Genomic DNA, 21,018 nt, shown 5'->3' with positions numbered 1-21,018 from the left:
CTGCCACGTCCCACCGCATTCCCAAAGTCCATCAAGGTAGTTTGGGCAGAGTATGCACCCCGGTTTTAGAGGCGATGCCTCGCGGTTAAAGAGGCGCGGGCGCGTTCGCCAAGGGGCGTCGCACTTGCCCGCGCCGAGCCACCCCGAGGCCACCGGGTTGGCTTGAAGAGTCGGTCACTGCACCTGACCAAGGACGTCCGAAAAGAACTCTCGGCCGTGCCCCTGACCGGCTTAACCAGAAACCGGACTTGACTGGACCGCCGAGCAGAAGTCTGGGAAGCGCGAGTCCAGGGAGCAACTGGCCGCGGGCGTCTCCGGAGTCAGCCCCGCCCCTTCCGCCTCCCCTTCCGCCTCCCCTTCCTCCGCCCTCCTTTCCGCTTTCCTGTCCCTTCGGAAGAGCCTCCTCCCTCGCTGCCGGGCACGCAAGGCGCAGTCCCACCTTCTCGCAGCCCCCAGCCCGATCTCATCTACCGCGTCACTCGGCCCTCGGGCAGCCAGCCAGGGCCGGGGGCCGGGAAGCGGCGGAGGGTGGGCGGGGAGCGGAAACGCCTCCTCTCCCGGCCCCCGGAAGCACGCCCTGCCCACCTCTGGCCTCGCCTTCTGCCCTCAAGAGAAATGGCGCGCGGCCCCAGCTGCACTTCCGGCCGCGGAGCCAATCGAACTCGGGTCGGCCGCGAGCCCGGAAGTGTCCGCCCTCTGGCCCCTCCCCGCCGGCGTCCCCGCCTCCCCAGGCGGAGGCTGAGGCGGCCGGAGGGCAGGGGCTGAGCGCCGTTGCCGGGTGACCAGTCGGCCGGGCCGGGTGAGTGGCCGGCGGTGGCGCGCCCGGCGGCCCGCGCTGCGCGGGGTGACCTTCGTCGGCCGGCCCGGCGGGGGCAGCGAGCGCGCGGCGCTCCGTGACGAGGCGGCCGGCGGGACCCGCGGAGCCCGCGAGGCCGGGCCGGGGCGCCCGGGCGGACGCGGCGCGAGGCCGCGGGGTGGCCGCGGGCCGAGGCAGGCGTCCGGCGCGTCCCGCGGGCCCAGGTGGGTGTCCGGCGCGGCCGCGGCGTCCGGGCAGGGCTCGGAGGGGCGCCCGGAGCCGCCCGCGCCCGGCCCGCGCCGGCGGTGCGCTCGCTCCGCGGGTCTCGCCCGCTTCTCCCCGCGCCGGCGTCTGGCCCCGCGCGCCCGAGGACGGCCCGGCCGAGCTCTGCTTCCCGCCGAGCCTCCCCTTCCGCGGCGGAGCGCTCCGAGCCGGTGGCTCTTGCCGCCGAGGCCCCCGGCTGCTGCGGCGGGCGCTGCGCCTCGCTCGCCGGGCGCGGCCGTGGGATCCGGGGCCGGCGGCAGCCCCGTGGCCGCGCGGGGAGACCCTCGGGGAGGTGGGCTCGGCGCAGGACCCGCGTCGCCGGCATCGCCCGCGAGCACCACGGGGCTTCGGCTTCCCCGGCGCGGCGGGAGAAACTGCCACCCGGGTCCCGGCCTGGGGCTTCGCTGGGGGGGCGGTCCCGGGGACGGTCCCGAGGACCAAGGTCTGGGCGAGAGTTGCATCCAGGAGGAAGATCGGAGGCGAATGCCCTGGGGCGTGTTTAGAGGGGTGGGGGGCGGTCTCTCGGGCCCTGACTCAGTTTCCTCGAGGAGCCCTGCCTCCGGAAGGCGTCGTTCAGCAAGTGTAAAGTTGGTTTTCCTCGCTCTTGCCCCCTCCAGCATGATGGCAGAATCGACTTCTCCCCTGAAGCACTTTGTGCTGGCCAAGAAGGCGATTACTTCTATCTTTGACCAGTTACTGGAGTTTGTTACTGAAGGATCACAATTTGTTGAAGGTTGGTTCCTCCCGGTTTTTCAAGTTGGGAATGCCTAGAACTGCATTCTTCTTTCACCCTGCACAGACACACGTGTAAGACACGCTGCTATGTGTTAGGAGAAATGCCAGAACAAAACCGTATCTGATCTCCGAAGGAGTCTTAGCCAACAAATCTCATTTGATTTTCCTATCAAACGACTTTGTGTGTGTGTGTGTGTGGGGGGGGGGGGGGGCGGGCCTTATGGTGCTCAGGTGTTGAGGATCAAATCAAGGTCAGTGGTAATCTCTGTACTGTCTCTCCAGCCCCTGAAACAGATTTTAATCACTGACTTTTAAAGATGAAACAAGTGGTATCCTAACCCCTGTACTAGTTCTCTGGCCCAGATTTTAGAGATGTATCACTGTATCACTGTCATCCTATTGTTCATCGATTGCTTCGAGCAAGCCCCAGTAACGTCGCCTTCATCCTAGCCCTTGACATTTTAGAAAGTGCCACATTCGAGGCTCTTTCATGGTCAGGAGAATGAGACCCATCATTGTTACTGGTTTTTGGCATACTGAATACGACACGGGGAGTTTGCCAGACTCTGCCGTGCGGGCAGGATACTTTTGGTAGCCTGCCAGGTTCTCCAGAGTAAGAACTAGATGATAAGATGTTGCGCGAAGAGCAGGGTTTTATAGTCTCTGGGTCTTGGCCGTTGATGGGATTACACGGTACTGGGGGCAGTTGGTGGGTGTAATGCCTACATACTGGAAGATATGGGTGGAAGAGGACCCAGTCCCAATTCGAGCAGGCTTGGAGATCTACGCCCTGCGTCCCACACACCTGGGTTCCTCTGCCAGTTCCTTCATGCATGAGGCTTGTCCGAACATGTGGAGAGTGGTCTTACGCATGGCTGTGGCTGGAACCGGAGGTCTTCAGCTGCCGGGGCTCTGCTCCAGGTGGGGAGGGAAACTCAACCCACCCTCCTCCAAGGGAGGACAGCCAGGCGTGAGGCAGGAGACTCAGTGATTTTAATCACTGACTTTTAAAGATGAAACAAGTGGTATCCTAACCCCTGTACTAGTTCTCTGGCCCAGATTTTAGAGATGAAGACACAGAAAAGTAAGCAGCTTGCCCCCAATCAGACAGCTGGTAGATAAATGTCCAGACTAAAGATCAATTCACCCACATTGAGCCGTTATATTTTATATGTTTCTCCTTTCAGTTTTTTTTTCTTCTTCTTCAGTGCCTGGACTGACCCCAGGGCCTTATGCATGCCTTGCACCTGGTCTTATCTCATGTTCCCACCGCCCTCCGTTGTTTTGGTGTTTTTTTTTTTCTTTTTGGGTCACACCCAGCAATGCACAGGGGTTACTCCTGGCTCTGCACTCCAAAATTACTCCTGGTGGTGCTCACGGGACCATATGGGATGCTGGGAATTGAACTCGGGTTGGCCACGTGCAAGGCAAATGCCCTACCCGCTGTGCTAACGCTCCAGCCCCTCCTTAGTTTAGGTGGATGTCTCAACTTCTGTGGGAGAGAGCACGCAATGAATGGAGTGCATTCTTTGCAAGTAGGAGGTCCTGGTTTGATCTTAGGCACTGCATTGTCCCCTGGAAGGAGAAAATGACTGTGTTACATCTTCATCATTTAAATCTTCACTGGTTTGGAGCTGGAACCATAGTGCAGCAGGTAGGGCATTTGCCTTGCAAGCAGCCAACCCAGGTTTGATATGTGGCATTTCCTGTGATCTGAGCATCACCAGATGTGATCCCAGAGTCCAGAGCCAGGAGTAAGCCTGAGCTGTATGTGCCTCACCCCTCCGACCCCCAAGCCCAAATAAAAAGGTCGTGGTTTATAACATTTTAATGTAATTTATTTTGTGTTGCCAGGCATCAGACGTAGGGCCTCGCACATACAGGGAAGGTATTCTGTTGCTCAGTTGTATTCCCAACCTCTTGGTCTGTAAAATTACATATCCAAAATTACAAAGATATGAAGACAGGATTTTTTTTTTTATAAACTTCTCCAGTAATGATTGGAAAGCATTTTGGTATTTCAGTGGAACCAAGCTTTTTCCCTCTTCTTCCTAATTCTCTCACCAGGTTTTGAGCTTGCCAGTAGGGAATTTGAATTATTGGGTTCTAAAACGAAACCTGACACAATTCAAATTTTGTTGTTGAATGAGAACAAAGAAAGACAAAGGCAGTACAGAACCTTTGTTTCCAGTTTGGAAAGAATTTAGTCTGGCATAGTAGACTTTTAAATATTTTATTCTAAAAAAGTTGATGGGAAGGAAAATGAAGTTTAGTATCTTCCAGAAACTTAGCAAGTTGCACTTTATGCTAGGAGATTTGTGAATAGCTGCTTAAGTTTTTGAATTCGGTTAAGTGGTTCCAGAACTTGAGAAAAGTGTTGCAAAAAAGAGACAACGCTAGTAAATTGTAATAGGGGCCAGAGTTACAGTACATGGGTAACTCTCCTTGATCCCCAGCATCCCATTGGTCCCCTAAGCACCGCCAAGAGTGATTCCTGAGCATTGCTAAGGTGTGGTCCAGAAGTAAAAACAAAAGGAAAAAGGGTAACACTGAAAGAAAACCGAAGATGAATGTAATGTTAATTAAGCCAGTCTTACCATTATTTACCAGACTATACGTATTTTACTCATGGACTTGAAAAGTATAAGGAGATAAATAAAATTTAAATCTCATTAATGAACGCTGTGTGTGTGTCTTTTGAGTGATATGTTAATGTAGAACAAAGCAAAAATTAAGCAAATCTTAGGTTACTATCTGTTATATAATATTCATTTTATATTTCTAATGCTATTTCAACTTCACAGGAACCTACAAGAATTCACAGCTTGATCGAATAGCTACTGAAGATGATCTTTTTGAAATTCAGGGGTATAAAAACAAGCTTTCCATCATTGGTGAGGTGCTGTCTCGGAGACATATGAAAGTGGCATTTTTTGGCAGGTAATCCTTCATGATTTTTTTCTCGATAGTTTCCAGGACTCCACCTTGCATGGTCATAGCCTCATGTTTGTTTCTGATATTTCAACAAGTGTTATTCCCCCTTCTTCTCCCCACAGCAATTTCTGCTTATGTTAAAATGTTCAAGCCATTTAGCATAATGTGTGCATTTTTAGCTCCTGGTGAGACTTTATGAGAGTCAGTTTTGTTCCTCTCTTAAGGATTCACAGCTGTAACATTGACGTCTAAGTTGTAAAGTTTAGAACTATTGGATAGCTATGGATATATGAAGGGCTTAATTTGTTATTTATTATTTTAAGCTTATGTTGAATAAGGCTTTATCTTCAAAAAGTATTCTCAGTCCTATGAATCTCTTTCCATGGGAGAATAGGAAACACCTTTTATTAAACTAGCTAAAGTGGAAAATTAATCTCTAACCGAGATTTATAGTCATTTGATAACTCTATCCTTTGTGCTGTTAGGCTCTGAGAATGTAAGGACAGATGATTGGGCTCATATTTGATAGCTGCAGTATCTTGTTCTGTGTACCAGTAAAAGTGTTTATTTACTTAGTGAAGTAACCTTACAGATTTACAGTCCTGTCTTCCATCTTAACATTTTTGTTTTTTTAATTCTCATTAATCTGTGTATCATTGACTCCTCCCCAGTGTTTTTTTTTCTCACCCTAAATATTACTACCTCAGAAATCAAATGTGTTCTTTTTAGTTATTCTTGGTGGTGTTTCTAAGTTTTTGTGGCCCTGACATTTATCAATCCTTTTTTTTTACTAATAGTACCTTGTCCTGGAAAACTTCACAAGTCTCTCTTGTCTTGTTTATGTTGGCATTATGTTGGCATTCTCAGAGCCTTACATGTAATTGAGTGTGAGGTAGGTCCATAAGGGCAACCTTAGCTTAGGCACAGTCGGAGTGGCAGGGAAGTGGCCTCCTGGAGAGGGCATGACTCAGTTGTCCTACTTGAGAAGAAATAGTCACTTTGTATGCAAAAGGTTCCAAAACCCAGTCCATGCAGAAAGACAGATGGAAATGAATAGAGACAGACTGTACTTTTTTTTTTTTTGAAGAATGATAAGCAGTTTAATTTAGGACTTTAGTAAACATTGGTAAAAGAAGGTGTAGAAAATAAGGGACAGATCATTGTTGACCTAAAAATGCTAGGAAAGAGGTCAGCATTCTTTCATTTTGAAAAGTAGCCATGAGAGCATCAGTGTTATGAATATGATCTTGGAAATTGTGGAGAAATTAGACTGAGTGGGATAGGCAGTAGCAGGCAATTGAAGTACCTAGGGAAGATACTATGTTACCTTTAGCCCAGCTTCTAAACTTCAGAGAAACTTCAAAAAACTAAAGAAAAATAAAGAATATATCGTGTTGGTCTGGTGATTGGTTCTGGAGAGGTAAGACACGGCCAAGGATTACATGGTTGACTTTTCATTTATGAAAGAGGTTAAACAGTTTGGTTTTATATAATACAGATGTTTAACTTTGGTACTCAAAAGGCATAAAGTTTATTTTAAAGGGCAGTTGGATATGGAAGATGAAATAAAAATTGTAGGAAATTTGAAAATCATTAGTTGGTGATGGAGGAATAGTAATTGATGAGATTATTCAGGAAATGGAATGTCTAATGAAAAGGGTAAACAATCATTGGGAGAAGACCTTCCATAAAATTAGATGTTAGGCAGGTAATATGAAAATTGGAAAGACGTAAAAAAAAAAGATTTTTTCCTCCGTGTTTTGAAAGGCTAGGCAACAAGGCGGTTCACATTTTGGGGCTTACTTCACTCAGTCTGGGAGCGCCACCAGAGTTTGTTTCTACAGGTTCATGGTACACCTGAGGAGTTGATGTTTATTGTGGGCATGAGTTCAAACAACTCTTGAGGATCATGCATCGATCGAGGCATTGTGTGCTGATTGAAAGGATTGATTTTAAGGGAAGATTATAAGTGACAAAGCCGAATGTGGTGATAGAAGCCATTCTTCAGGTGTTTAAGATTCGGTGGTGTTTGTGTGTTTCTTCCTCTGGGGAGGGAGTTGGGAATGATAGCCAGAACACAAAAATGAGATAATTAGATTAAAGAAACAGTGAAGCACTTTCCATAGAGATAGGATGCAGTTTTACAGTGGAACAGCACTATCCTAGCTACCCTAACCTTAATATTCAAGTGCTAGGACTGTATAAAGACTGAGTACGTGCAGGTGGCCTGGGCTCAAATTTCCTGGCAGAGAGTGGTCCCCTGAACCCTGTTGAAGTGATCCTTAACTACAGAGCCAGGGGTAGCCTCTGTTCTTCACAGGTATGGCCCCCAAACCCAAACCAAACAAAACCGTTTTATTATGCTCACAAATTCTGTGTATCAGTAAGGTAAATGGGGACTGGTAGAGAGGTCTTGGCTTTGCTCCACCACATCTAGAGCCTCTCCAGGGGAGATGTGAAGGTCAGGGGTGGCTCAGTAATTAGAATGGGAATTACTTACATGTTGATATGTGGACAAAAATAACTCAAAGTCTAGACTGTCAAGAGCACCTCTGCACACCTTTAGTTTGACCTTCTTGCTGCATGGCAAACTTGGGACAGTTAGTTGGATCTCCTACCTGGCAAGGCTCCCAGTGAATGTGTTTTAGGGAACAAGACTAGGTACTCACCTTTTATTACCTAGCTTTGGAGGTCACCTAGTGTTACTTGTCACACACATTTATTGAAGCAGTAGCAAACCAGGCTGCGCTTAAGGAGGCATTGGACATTAGACCACAGCCTGTGATGAAAGATTACAATAGATTTGGTGGCTGCTATTTGGGGCCACAAGAAGCAAGAAAGGTAATCAAGGAGAACTTTATTAAAAACCTGCGATTTGTTCCCTCTGTTTTTTTGAAAAGTCTGCTGCTGACAAAAAGTTGTCAGTTTTTTCTTAAAAATACAATCTGATGGAATTTTATCATTTTGAATTCTAAAAATGTTGACCTTAGACTGAGTGAAAGAACAAAGTCTTAATTGATTTTTTTTTTCTTTTATCTGTGGGGCCTGTTCCTTCTCCAGGACTAGCAGCGGGAAGAGCTCTGTTATCAATGCAATGTTATGGGATAGAGTCCTCCCGAGTGGGATTGGCCACACAACAAATTGTTTCCTGAGTGTTGAAGGAACTGATGGAGATAAAGCCTACCTTATGACTGAAGGATCAGATGAAAAGAAGAGTGTGAAGGTATTCTTTATTGGGTTCTTTAAAAAAATTTTTTGTTTGTTTTTGAACCACACCCAGTGGTGCCTAGACTGGACCTTACTCTTGGTTTTGTGCTCAGGGGTCACTCCTAACGGGCTCCAGGGACAGTGTGTGGTGGCTGGGATTGAACCCGGATTGGCGCTTGCAAGGCAAGACCCCTACCTGCTGTACCATCTTTTAGGCCCACTTTAAAAATGTTTAATCAAGGTAATCTACATTGCCAGAAGTGGAAGAGCCGTTCTTCTAGCTAGCTTTCATCTGATCTTTTGTGTGTCTGGGTTCTGGGCCTGGCGAGTCACAGCCAGTGTGCCTCCGTGCACAGAGCATGTGCTTAGGCCATGTGCTCTCACTGGAACCACGGTTCCCACTTGTAAAGCTGTCTCTGAGATTCAGAAGTCTCTAAAGTTGGTTTGCTTCTGAACTGAATTACTGGGAAAAGAAAACTTGTCTTTAAAATACTAGTAAAAGGAATGGGGAGAGATAGTACGGGGGTGAGCGTGTGTGGCCCATTTTGCCACCCCCCCAAAATGGCCTCCTCCCCCCAACATCCTGGGGTATAGCTCAGGAGGTGCCTAGGTGCTGACCCTGTTGATGCCTGTGCAGCACTGCACTCTTGGACCCTAGCTCTGACCCGTGGCCTGGTTGAGTATTGCTGGTTCCTGTTAGCACTGCTTAGGAGCCCTTGACCACCACCAGCCCACCTGCGTAAGAAAGAAGAGTTATCAGTCTTTTAAAATAATGTAGCACTGTAGCACTGTCCTCCCGTTGCTCATCCATTTGCTCGAGCGGGCCCAGTAACGTCTCCATTGTGAGACTTATTGTTACTGTGTTTGGCATATCAAATACATCACGGGGAGCTTGCCAGGCTTTGCTGTGCAGGTGAGATACTCTCGGTAGCTTGCCGGGATGTCCGAGAGGGGCGGAGGACTTGAACCTGGGTCAGCTGGGTTGGCCACGTGCAAGGCAAATGGCCTACCCGCTCTGCTATTAAAATTACATTCACAGTGAAAACATTACTTCAGTGTGTTATTGCTGTTTTAATCTTAAATCTTTTAGATTAAAACTTCTTTTTTGTTTGTCTTTGGATCACATGTGACTGGCAATTTTTGGGCTACTTGGTATTTGGGGGTTACCCCGGCAGTGTCCAGGGCACCTTGCAGTGTTGTGGGTGACACTTTGGCTTCCCCGGTGCAAAGCATGTGCTCCAGCCTGTGAGCTTTTGATTTGTAAAATTTGGGCTCTGCAGTCTGTGTTTGACAAATCTGTGTTTTTAGAAATTTTCTATTTTCTCAGTATATGGCCATCATATTCACTGCTGAAGGTTGTGTAGCTTTATCAGGTAAGGGGCAATGGCAGTTTCTTTACCTGTCACAGAAATATTTAAGGGATTCATTAAACACTAGATTCCTTCACGAAAAGAGAAAAAAATAGAAAAGGAAATTGGTATTCAAGATGCTAACTCCGAATGAAAGCAGCTGGTGAAGGGAACTGTGTCTCTCATTAGTCATTTTCTCTTTAGTTCTTAAGATTTCCGCAAGTAGAAAAGTTCACTCTTTCAGGATCCTTCCTGTCTGTTTTTGCAAAACTATGGTGAATTCAGTCTATTTCTTTTCCTGTGAATTTACTATTTGATCTAGATCAGGTAACTTGATCTCTATAATACTCTTCAGTTGGAGAAATAAATAAAAATATTACTGTTATTTTTAACCAGTGCAAATGAATTATTTCCAGTAAAGATATTAACTGCGTCAGAATTCACATTGTTAATGGTTTTAGAGTCTCAAAGCATGCTGTGATATTTTAAGATAATCATCTGTAGACTTTAAAGTCTTTTGTAGAACTGAGTGACAGTACAACAGGGAGGGTGCTTGCCTTGCACATGGCTGACCAAAGTTCAGTCCCCAACACCCTATATGGTTCCCTGAGAACCCCAGGAGAGTGATCCTTGAGCCATTATGCCAGGTGTGATCCATCCCCGCCCCCAAGTTTTTTGTTTATGTTTACTTAATAAATGGAATACAAATATTAATGATTTATTGCACCCTTGCTGTGTACCAGGCAGTTTTCTTTATTCTTGTATTTACCACAAATGTCAATTCTTATATTAGTTCAGACTTGACCACGTATTGTTATCTTTCTTACTTGGTAGATGAGGAATCAAGATTGTAGTACAAGCTTGTAATTCCAGCAAAAAAGTTTATGAAAGCAAGGGCTGGAGACATAGTACAGTGGGTAAAGTGCTTGGCTTTGCATGTGGCCAACCTGGGTTCAATCCTCAGCGTCCCGTGTGGTCCCTTAAGCACTGTCAGGAGTGACTCCTGTCTGCAGAGCCAGGAGTAACTCAAACATCACCAGGGTGTCCCCACCCTTCAAAAAGTTTATGAAAGCAAGCAGAAAACTGCCTGACATTGTTACGAGTGCTATGAGTATTCACTTCAACTCTGATTCAGATTATTATGCCCAATTTGAAATATATTTTCCCTTTTAAAACAATACAAAGAACAAATGAACCATAGGGAAGTATAATTCTCTCAGCCTTGATTATAATTTTGTTTTAAATTGTGTTTTGTCTGTTTAACTAAACCTTATGTGAAAGGTATTACCATGTTTATTTAACCAATGAATGTACATCAGAAGTCATTTTGAGAAGTGCAGTATTTTAGTTTAAATAGATGAGAATCTCAGGAGAAGGTGTAAGTTTATCTTTGAATCTTTGATATCAAGTAGACGTCTTTAAAAAACTTTCAACAGATAAATTTATGGCTGGAGCTTCTTATATGTCATGGTCTTTGTTTTGTTGTTTTTATGCTGATTTTAATAATGACACTTACTTTATGCCTATGCCCCATATTTTTAAGTTTTACACTTTGACTTTAGAAGTCTGAAAATATATATAAGCAAAAAGGAAACTATGAAATTCAGGTGTTTTCTCCAACCCATCAAAAACCCTTTGGTATAGGGTTAAATTTGTGTTTTTCTATTCTTAAGGATTTTTTTTTCAAATTATTTTTTTTATCATATGAGCTATTTTCTGATTTTTCCCCCCTTAGAGCGATAGCACAGCGGGTAGGACGTTCGCCTTACAAGCGGCCAACATGGCCGACCCCAGTTCGATTCCTCCGCCCCTCTCGGAGAGCCCGGCAAGCTACCGAGAGTATTCGATATGCCAGACACAGTAACAACAAAGTCTCCAATGGAGACGTTACTGGGCCCGCTCGAGCAAATCGACGATCAACGGGAGGGCCTTTACCTTATACTGTTTCAGGGGTGCATAGGATTCCATTGCCAGAATTTCATTACTTTGACATTTAGAATGTTTCCAACCCTTATTATTTTTGCAGAATGTTATAAACTATTTAAAGGGCGCCAGTTTTTTCTACTTGGTAACTTTAAAATCCAGTTTTCTCAACTGTATATTTTATTTCAAGTGCTACTTTTGTGTACATATTTTATAAAAATGCACCAGAACATAGTGTTTAAAATTTTAATTAAATTATATTTGAAGTAAAGCTTTGTTTTCTTTTCTTCCTACTTTAGACAGTTAATCAGTTGGCCCATGCCCTTCATATGGACAAAGACTTGAAAGCTGGCTGTCTTGTACATGTGTTTTGGCCAAAGGCAAAATGTGCCCTCTTGAGAGATGACCTGGTTTTAGTAGACAGGTAAAAATTACATATGAATTGCATTTTCTTTTTGTCAAGATTTACATAGTATTTGTATTAGTATATAGTACATAAAATTTTCAAATGTTCATTTGCTGCTTTGTATTCACTTGTTAGATTGTTAAGCAACAGATAAGGTTTTTTGTTTGTTTTAATGATTATGTAAAAGCTTATCAACTTAATTCTATTATAAGAAATTTGACGGAGAGCTGCCAGATAGCTCAAGTAGAAGAACATATGCCTACCATGTGTGAGGCCCGGAGCACTGCTGGGTGTATAAAACACACCCTCAGTTTTGAAGGACAGCCAATTTTTTGGCTGGTTTCTTTAGACTGATGTTGACGAATTTACTGAATGCTTTCATAATTCTTTCTGGACTCCTCTGATTAATGTGTGTTTGTTATGTATTTTAAATAATTTGCTACTACGCCAATGTTTAGTAAAACAATAAGGCCTGTCTGTTAAGTGATGTCACAGTCCCTGCAAAAATACTTACTGTATCTGGGAGAGCTACACCCCACTGTGCTTAGGGGCTGCTACTGGCTCATTATTCTGGGAACCGTGCCTTGCTCGGATTCACACCTAAGCGTCCAGCATGCAAAGTATGTGTTTGGTCTATTGAACTGTTTCTCCTGGACCCCTTTCCCCCACCGAAAGAAATTTTTTTGTTTCATTGTTGTTTCCTCCTGCCCTTCCCTCTGTTTCCACTGTTACTGCCATGAAAAAGTGCCCTTACACTTGTTTGTCATGCTTGAAAACCTGATTGATCTATTACTTGCTAGGGGTCACACATGTCGGCTGTCACACTTGTACACATTTGGCACTTGGTCTTTCTTTAATAGCATTTTATTTTTTTTTCCCCGTTAGTCCAGGAACAGATGTCACTACAGAACTGGATAGCTGGATTGACAAGTTTTGCTTAGATGCTGATGTCTTTGTTTTGGTTGCAAACTCAGAATCCACATTAATGAACACGGTAAGATTTTTGTCCTGGTATTGTGTGTGGTAGCAAATGAAATAATGCCCATTTTTAATATGTAAACTGAGCGGAAATCAAACCATAGATTAGAAGGAACCTCTGGTATCAAGGGTCAGTGAAGTGGCATGTCTTTCCATTGGCCTCCTGCCAATTTTGATCTTTTGATTTTTAGAAACGAATTGGTGGGTTTGTTTGTTTTTGGTTTGGGACCACTCCCAGCCTGTGCCGATCAGCTGTGTAGGAGGCAGGCATCTTACCTGCTTGATGTACTATTTCTCAAGCCTGTAAAATAGGTTTTAATGGCTTTAGGTTTCAGTGAGTCTTTGTGTCTCAAGGTCTATAGTAATATGGGTGGTTGTTGATATTCTTTATTTTGTTTTTAGGAATGGACACATGGGATATTTGGATATTGACTTAAACTAATCCCTCCCTCCCTCTTGTGTTTTTGGGCCACACCAGGTGGTGCTCAGCACTTACTCTTGGGTCTGCGCTCAGGGATAAATCCTGATGGGACTCGAGACCATGATGGGGGGTTGGAGATTGAACACAGGTTGGCATGTTCAAGACAAACTACCTGCTGTCCTGCCACTTGAGCCCCCAATTTTTTAAGTTTAATAATCCCACTTCACTCTCCTTTGGCAGGGAAGGCTTTTAATTTTGAGTTTTGTCCACCTTTTCTAACTTCATTCATGTATGCTCTCAGGTATACCTGTGTATACTCTTTAAGATTCCAAACTTTTTTAAAAATTCAGACTATCTAAAGTTAGACTTAATCGCAAATAAACATTGATTTATAGTGTAAATATACAATATTCAAAGCTATAATATATATATGTATATTATTTTGGTCCGCACCACAGTGCTTGGCCTTACTCCTGGCTCTGTGTTCTGAGATCACTCTTGGTGGGACTCAGAGACCATATGTGGTGCTGGGGGTTGAGCTTGGGTCAGCCACATGCATGGCCTGCTATACTATCCCTCTAGTCCTATTTTTAATTTATTTTTACCTTTAAAAAGTTTTTAAACCACATAAAATTTAGTAAGAATATATTGTCAAGATTCTTATCACAGTTTGCACTTATTTGTTGGTTTATACGAAGACATATTTTGTATAAACAACTCAATATTCAGTAATAGGTTATTAAGTTTAGTCGATGACTTAAAGATTATTGAAGCATGCTCATTTAGTTGCATCGTTCACAAAATAATCATAGCAAGAATAAAATCACTACAACATTCAAATTTTATATAAAAATACATTATTTTATATTATGTGGGCTGGAGTGATAGCACAGCAGTAGGGCGTTTGCCTTGCGCTCAGCCAGCCCGGCCGAGCTGGGTTCGTCGATTCCTCCGCCTCTCTCGGAGAGCCCGGCAAGCTACCGAGAATATCTTGTTCTCACAGCAAAGCCTGGCAAGCTTCCCTTGATGTATTCAATATGCCAGACAGTAACAACAAGTCTCAAAATGGAGACGTTACTGGGCCCGCTCGAGCAAATCGATGAACAACGGGAGGACAGTGTGTTTTTGTTTGTTTTTATATTATATGTTACATTTTATTTTATTTTATTTATTTACTGCTCATCACCAGTCTTATATTTTTAAAAGTCATTTACTCAAGCTCCTAAATGGCAGAGGATGAGCTCACATTACTAGTAAGACTTATATTCTGTCACTATGTTAGTGTTTGCATATTCCAGTCAAGGCTGGGTGCTGTGATACAACACTGTTGTTTTTAATAGCTGAGATTATAGGAGACAGGTAAAAACAAACAAACACTGTCCTCCCATTGTTCATCGATTTGCTTGAGCGGGCCCAGTAACGTCTCCAGTTTTTGAGACTTGTTGTTACTGTGTTTGGCATATTGAATACGTCACGGATAGCTTGCCAGGCTTTGCCGTGCGGGCGAGATACTCTCGGTAGCTTGCCGGTCTCTGAGAGGGGTGGAGGAATCGACCCCGGCTCAGCCAGGCTGGCTTCGCGCAAGGCAAATACTCTACCGCTGTGCTATTGCTCCAGCCCAGGAGATAGGTAAATGTTTAAAATTTGTGTTAGAATAATTCCATTATATAGGTGTTGGGAAAAAAACTTCTGATATGTAGCAGTTGCAAAAAGATCTTCACTTTTGCTGTCTTTGAGAAGTTTAATGCCCAGAGAGTATTGGAATCCCTTATTAGTTGTGCTGGTCACTATAATATAAGTGGTTAAACTTTTTAGATTAAAATGAAGTTTTAGGGGCTGGAGCGATAGCACAGCGGGTAGGGCGTTTGCCTTCCACGCGGCTGACCCGGATTTGATTCCCAGCATCCCAATTGGTCCCTCAAGCACCAGCAGGAGTAATTCCTTAGTGCAGAGCCAGGAGTAACCCCTGTGCATCGTCGGCGTGACCCCCCCAAAAAAATGAAGTTTTACTTAAAAAGTATAAATACATAATAAACTTGAACATACTTTCAGTGTTTAACCTTTTTCCCGCCTACAGGAGAAACAGTTTTTTCATAAGGTAAATGAGCGACTTTCCAAACCTAATATTTTTATTCTGAATAATCGTTGGGATGCCTCTGCATCGGAGCCAGAGTATATGGAAGACGTAAGTTATTTTTTCCTTAAAGTTTCAAGGTATAGCCATGTACGTTGTTACTGGAGAGAATGGCATGTATCATGGAAGTCATGGCATCTGTTCTTTAGCTGAGGGAAAAATACAGAAACTGAACATGCGATGAGACTGAGTATGAAGCATTATGGAAGGAAAATTGTGTTATGAAAGTACTGTCTACATGTTGTAGATGTAAAAACTTTTAAAACTATTGTAACTTGAACAATTTTGTAATGGTCTATCTCACGGTGATTCAATTAAAAAATAATAATGTAAACTATTGTAACATTAGAAAAGTGTACAAATCATAGTTCTATTAAATCAAAATATTCAGATTGAGAAGTAGGGAATTCCCAGAATTATACTTTGCTAGCCTTTGTGTTTGCTGCCAAGGATTACAATTTATCATAACTCCTAATGCTCTAGATTAATTTATCAGTTTGTTCAACTATATATTGTGGAATAATACACTATATAGTTTTGGATATACAATGATCAAACACCCGTCCAGTGCACATTTTCCACCACCAAGAACCCCAGTATACCCCCCCTCCCACCCACCTCCCCACCTGTGTGGCAGATTTCCACTTTACATTCTCTCTCTCTCTCTCTCTCTCTCTCTCTGCTCTCTCTCTGTTGATCACATTCAATATTACAACAAAAGACCCACCTCTGTTATTTGGAATTTTCCCCAACATTCAGACCTGGCTCTAAGAAATGCAGGATACCATGTCGCACAGAGGGGGACACGCGGAGGGACAGACACCCTTCCCCTCCCAGGGTGGCATAGCACATAGTTAAATACACGGTCCAGATGCATTTCGGTTGGGCATTATCATTTGCTCAGATTTTCCCACCCCATTCAAGCCTGATTTTCAGGGAGAAATGTTGGATGATTTACTTTCCATTGATCACTTTGCATATAAGAAAATGTCGCGCAGCCTCATTAGCGACCTCAGTTCGGAAAATATGTCCTGGTACCCGCATGCCAGAGCCATGCTTGTAGAAGCTCATGGTCACCGGGATTCCATCTGGAGAAGGCGGGACGGCAGCACCTACCCCATCTGGGACCTCCCCGTGATAACGGCTCTGTATGGGGCCCTGAGCATTCTCCGGGAGCTGTGGGGCCCTCCAGCCAGTTTTCTTCTTTGTTGCTGTGTGCTGTAAGATAGTGCTGGGGCGCGAGTTTCTGAAATTTTTTTTTGTGGGCAGGGACACACCTGGCAGTGCTGGGGACTGAATCTCGGTGGACAGTAGGCAAGGCAGGTGCTCCACCCACTATAATCTCTCTGGCTCCTGGATAAGGCTTCTTGGACTCATCTTTACATTTGGAATGTGCATTTGTGCTATTGGCCAAAAGTTGAGGTACATTCTCATTGGGTTTTGGCAGGGAGGGGCAGGTTGATTTTGGGGTCACATCCAATATGGGCTGCCTGGGATCGAACCTGGGTCAACTGTGCGCTTTGGCCCTGATTGCTTTGGGGGAGCCACACCTGGCAGTTTTGGGGACAGGAGACCGTGTGGTGTCACAGGTCTCCTGCATGCAGAGCGTATGCTTCAGCCCTGTGTGCCATCTTCCTCGCCTCATTGGATTTTTCAGATGTGGTCTCTCATTGTACTTTACAATACGAATGAAGATGAGCCATTGATTTTTTTTCCAGGATGGGCACTTTGGTTTTTTCCTATAGCCAGCTTTTCTTAATAGTACTGTGCACATTCTCGTCTCTTTTTGGTACATGCAGGTAGGTGTTTTGGGGCAGATACCAGTGGTTCGATTGAGAGATAATTTGGACAATTTTTTTTTTATAAAGTTGTTCAAAATAATTTTTTGCATTCAATATTTCAACACCAATCCACCACCATTATTTCGAACTTCCCCACCACTGCCCAAGCCTGCCCCAAAGGCAGATGCTAAGTAATTTATTTTGTGTTGCTTGTTATGTTGCTTGTTATTGTTGCTTGTTATCCACTAAAAGTTACCCGAAAAGTTTTCCTTAACCTGGAAGTACAGGGAGATTGGAGGAGGGCATCCATTCCCTACTATTCGAGCCTGGGGGTTTTAGTTACAAACGCCACATACCTGGGCTTTTCATCAGATTCGTTCTCATGAAAGAGGGGCTTGCCATGAGCCTGTAGAGATCGGCCTTTAGCATGGCGGTAATTGGGTTCTGGCGTTTGTGGCTGCCTGTGTTCTGTTGGGGCAGCAAAGGGACTCACCTACCGCCCCCCCCCCAGGTCCCCCAAATGAAGTCTGCCTGGTGTGGGGACAGTTCTTACAGGGGCCGCCCCTAGTGGTCTTGGCAAAGGTGGGGGCAGTGCTGTGGCTTAACCAGGGTCTTACCACCTGAGCCTGGCCCTGGGTCGGGGCGTTTTTTCCTAGGGATACAGTTACACATACACAGAGCAGTCATCTCCATTCCCACTTTCCCCAGCCTCAAAGATTCCTCAGAACCTTAAATGTCAATGCAGAGAAATCAGTACTTCACAGGTTTAGCTTTTGTGGTAGAATGGATGGATTGCAGGTTAAGAAGCTGCTGCTGAGTTTATATTTTTCCATGTTCAGATCTTGTATGTGCTTTCCTAAGATTTGGCCTAAAGTGTTTCATTTGCATTTACATGAATGTGACTGGATTTTCCACTTCAGAGCCCCTGAGTTCACGTGACAGATTCTTTTCTGTTTATCTTGTAACCTCCTACTTAACTGACTTGTTATTGGCTCACTAGTTCCTTGGGATTTTATATAGTCATTAGTCATTTCTTTGTGTTGGTTGTGAATAAGAGCAGTTTTATTTACAATAACTTTGAAGAAAAACAAGTGGAAAGGATCATTCTTCTGAGTACCTTTAAGGCTGTAGATATGGAGGGAGGGACAAGCACATAAATGAAAGGGAGAAGGCAGGAAACCGGACTGATACACAACTCTCAGGATTTTTTTTCTTAAAGCTGATTGAGGGGCCAGAGTGATGGTACAGGGGGGAGGGCGTTTGCCTTGCATACGACCGACCTGGGTTCAATCCCCAGCATCCCATAGGGTCCCCCAAGCACTGCCAGGAGTAATTCCTGAGTGCAGAGCCAGGAGGAACCCCTGAACATCGCTGGGTGTGAACCAAAAAAAGCAAAAAAAATACCCAAAACTGATAGGAGGAAGGACAGACTTTTCATAAACATGCTAGCGGGATTAACTCTTCCTGAGTGGAGAAATGAGTTCTGAGCTAGCTAACGCTTTTTTTTTTTTACCATTAAAAAACCCATTTATTTGAATTATGATTTACATTGTTGGAAACTCCACTCTTTTTTTAGAGAAACATCATGAGGTACAGTTGTAGACTTACAAATTTTTGTGCTTGGGTTTCAGTTATACAATGATCGAGTACCCATCCCCCCGCCTAGCTAACGCTTTTGCCTTTTAAAATGCTTCAAGAGTGTCAGAGACACACTTGTGTAGAAAGCAGGGTTTTTTTTTTTTTTTAATGTTACGATTCAGGAAAGTGGAGTGGAGTATAGGGTACATAGAACCCATGTTGTTTTATAGTTGCATGTGAATCAGTAATCATCTCAAGTAAAAAAATTTACTTAAAAGAATAAAACTTCGACAATTTTAAAAGGGCTGGCTGTTTTAGTGCGCACGGCCTGTTTTCTATAATACTTGTGCTAATTTCTATTCCCACTAGTTGATTGAGAAATCCAGATGACTGTGTCCCAGAGATCTCCCCCCCCCCCCGCCCCCCCCCCCCCCCCCCACACACACACACACACACACACACTGCCAAGGGAAGATCACATTACTTTTAGAGACAGCAAGTGGGGCCAGAGCCGTAGTAGAGCAGATAGGATGTTTGCCTTGCATGTGGCCGACCTGGATTTGATCCCCAGCATCCCATATCACCCCTCAACTCTCAAGCACTGCCGGGAATAATTCCTGGGTGTGAGACAGGAATAACTCCCGAGTATCACCAGGTATGCCTGCACAGCCCCCACAAATACCCCAGTACCAAACCTTCAGACCCATACTGAGTCTAGAGTATTAACAAGAGTGGTCTCTGTGGCCCAGGCAGAGCTGTGGAGGCCCACCTATATTGAGAAAAAGATAATTTTCTGTCTGCAGGTATCAAACTTTATCAGAATTTGGCATTGGAGGAAAAGGGCTTGGGCCGGACATAGAAGTGCTTAAGGCTTATTCCTGACTGTGTGCTTGGAAATCCATTCAGATGCTAGTCATGCCAGGAATTGAACTAGGGTCCACTTGTGCAGGGCAAGCAAGCCCATCTCTCTCTCTCTGGTCCCATACTAGAATGTGTTCATGTAATCGGGTACTCTCGGTAATGCTTGGGGGCCATCCAGAGCTAAGAACCAAAGTCAGGGCCTTATACAGACTAGGCATTGTGCCTACCACTTGAGCGATTGTGCCAGCCCTTAGAATTAATTTTATCAAGTAATATTATAACGGGTTCAGGAGCTGGAGCGATAGCCCAGCGGGTAGGGCATTTGCCTTGCATGTGGCCAACCCGGATTCGATTCCCAGCATCCCATATGCTCCCCCAGAGCGCTGCTGGGAGTGATTCCTGAGTGCAGACCCAGGAGTAAACCCTGTGCATCACCAGGTGTGATCCAAAAAGCAAAAAAAAAACAAACAAAAAAAAAACAGAAAAAAAAGGAGAGTTCAGGGCAGGACTGTAGATATAATTACATTTATTAAAACTGTATTATTAAAGGTAAAGGTAAAGGCCCTCCTGTTGTTCATCGATTTGCTCGAGCGGGCCCAGTAACGTCTCCATTGGAGACTTTGTTGTTACTGTGTCTGGCATATCGAATACGTCACGGGGAGCTTGCCAGGCTCTGCCGTGCGGGCGAGATACTCTCGGTAGCTTGCTGGGCTCTCCGAGAGGGGCCGAGGAATCGAACTCGGGTCGGCCATGTTGGCTGCGTGCAAGGCAAACGCCCTACCGCTGTGCTATCGCTCCAGCCCAAAACTGTATTAATAGAGGTTATTTATTGATATATTAATAAAACAGTATTAATAGTACAGTGGGTAAGGCACTTTCCTTGCAAGCCCCCGATCTGGGTTCAATCCGGGCCCCTCATGTGCTCCCCCAAGCTCACCAGGATGACCCGAGTGCTGAGCCAGGAGTAAGGCCTGAGCATAGCTGGGTGTGGCCTCAACAACAACAAAAAATTGTATTAATACCTGTCTTTTTTCCTAGGTACGTAGACAGCACATGGAAAGATGTCTGCATTTCTTGGTAGAGGAGCTCAAAGTTGTGGACCCTTCAGAAGCTCGAAATCGGATCTTCTTTGTTTCGGCAAAGGAAGTTCTCAGTGCTAGGAAGCACAAAGCACAGGGCATGCCAGAAGGTGGTATGTATTTGTTTCTGGTTTTGAAATACAAGTGCAGGTTATAAAAACAACTTACTGTAAATCTTTGCTTGCTGTATACCAGCTTTAATGATTCTCACCTAAATATTAACAGGTGGGGCGCTTGCTGAAGGATTTCAGGCACGATTACAGGAGTTTCAGAATTTTGAACAAATCTTTGAGGTAGGAGTTTTGCAAACGAATTGGGTAATGGAAACCTGGAGAGTGATGACAGTCTTCTATTTGTTTGTAATCTTTGCCATTATTTAGTGTAGTCACTGGTACAAGTGGAACCAGGAAAGTTTGAAGGAAGGAGTCCCTGCAAAATGGAAGAGCCATAAGAATTTAGAGCTAAAGATTGTAATTTCTGCCACATTCTTTTCCTTTATTACTTGTTTTTAAATGAGAAACTAAGTTCTAATGTTGCTGATACTGTATAGTGAATTAAATTTTTTATATTCA

The 21,018-nt window shown here is 44.5% G+C and overlaps 1 protein-coding gene across 2 annotated transcripts in view; it reads left to right on the top strand.

Annotated features, from left to right (window-relative positions):
* The first annotated feature begins 781 nt into the window (after positions 1-781).
* Positions 782-21,018, top strand: part of MFN1 (mitofusin 1) — a 45,997-nt gene continuing 25,760 nt past the window's right edge. The window contains exons 1-9 of one of the 2 annotated variants that reach the window (XM_056109021.1): positions 782-799; positions 1,678-1,793; positions 4,600-4,735; positions 7,790-7,952; positions 11,508-11,632; positions 12,500-12,608; positions 15,091-15,198; positions 20,406-20,559; positions 20,672-20,739. In XM_056109021.1, coding sequence (XP_055964996.1) covers positions 1,679-1,793; positions 4,600-4,735; positions 7,790-7,952; positions 11,508-11,632; positions 12,500-12,608; positions 15,091-15,198; positions 20,406-20,559; positions 20,672-20,739 — 978 coding nt within the window. In that variant the 5' untranslated portion in view covers positions 782-799; position 1,678. Of the gene's footprint in view, positions 800-937; positions 1,021-1,677; positions 1,794-4,599; positions 4,736-7,789; positions 7,953-11,507; positions 11,633-12,499; positions 12,609-15,090; positions 15,199-20,405; positions 20,560-20,671; positions 20,740-21,018 lie in introns of those variants that run through there. The other variant, XM_056109020.1, reaches the window with a different exon arrangement.

Source organism: Sorex fumeus, unplaced genomic scaffold (genome assembly GCF_029834395.1).
Source record: "Sorex fumeus unplaced genomic scaffold, SorFum_2.1 ptg000254l, whole genome shotgun sequence".
NCBI classification, from domain to species: Eukaryota; Metazoa; Chordata; class Mammalia; order Eulipotyphla; family Soricidae; genus Sorex; species Sorex fumeus.
Note: the sequence above shows the minus strand (reverse complement) of the source record. Positions and strands in the feature narration are given on the sequence as shown.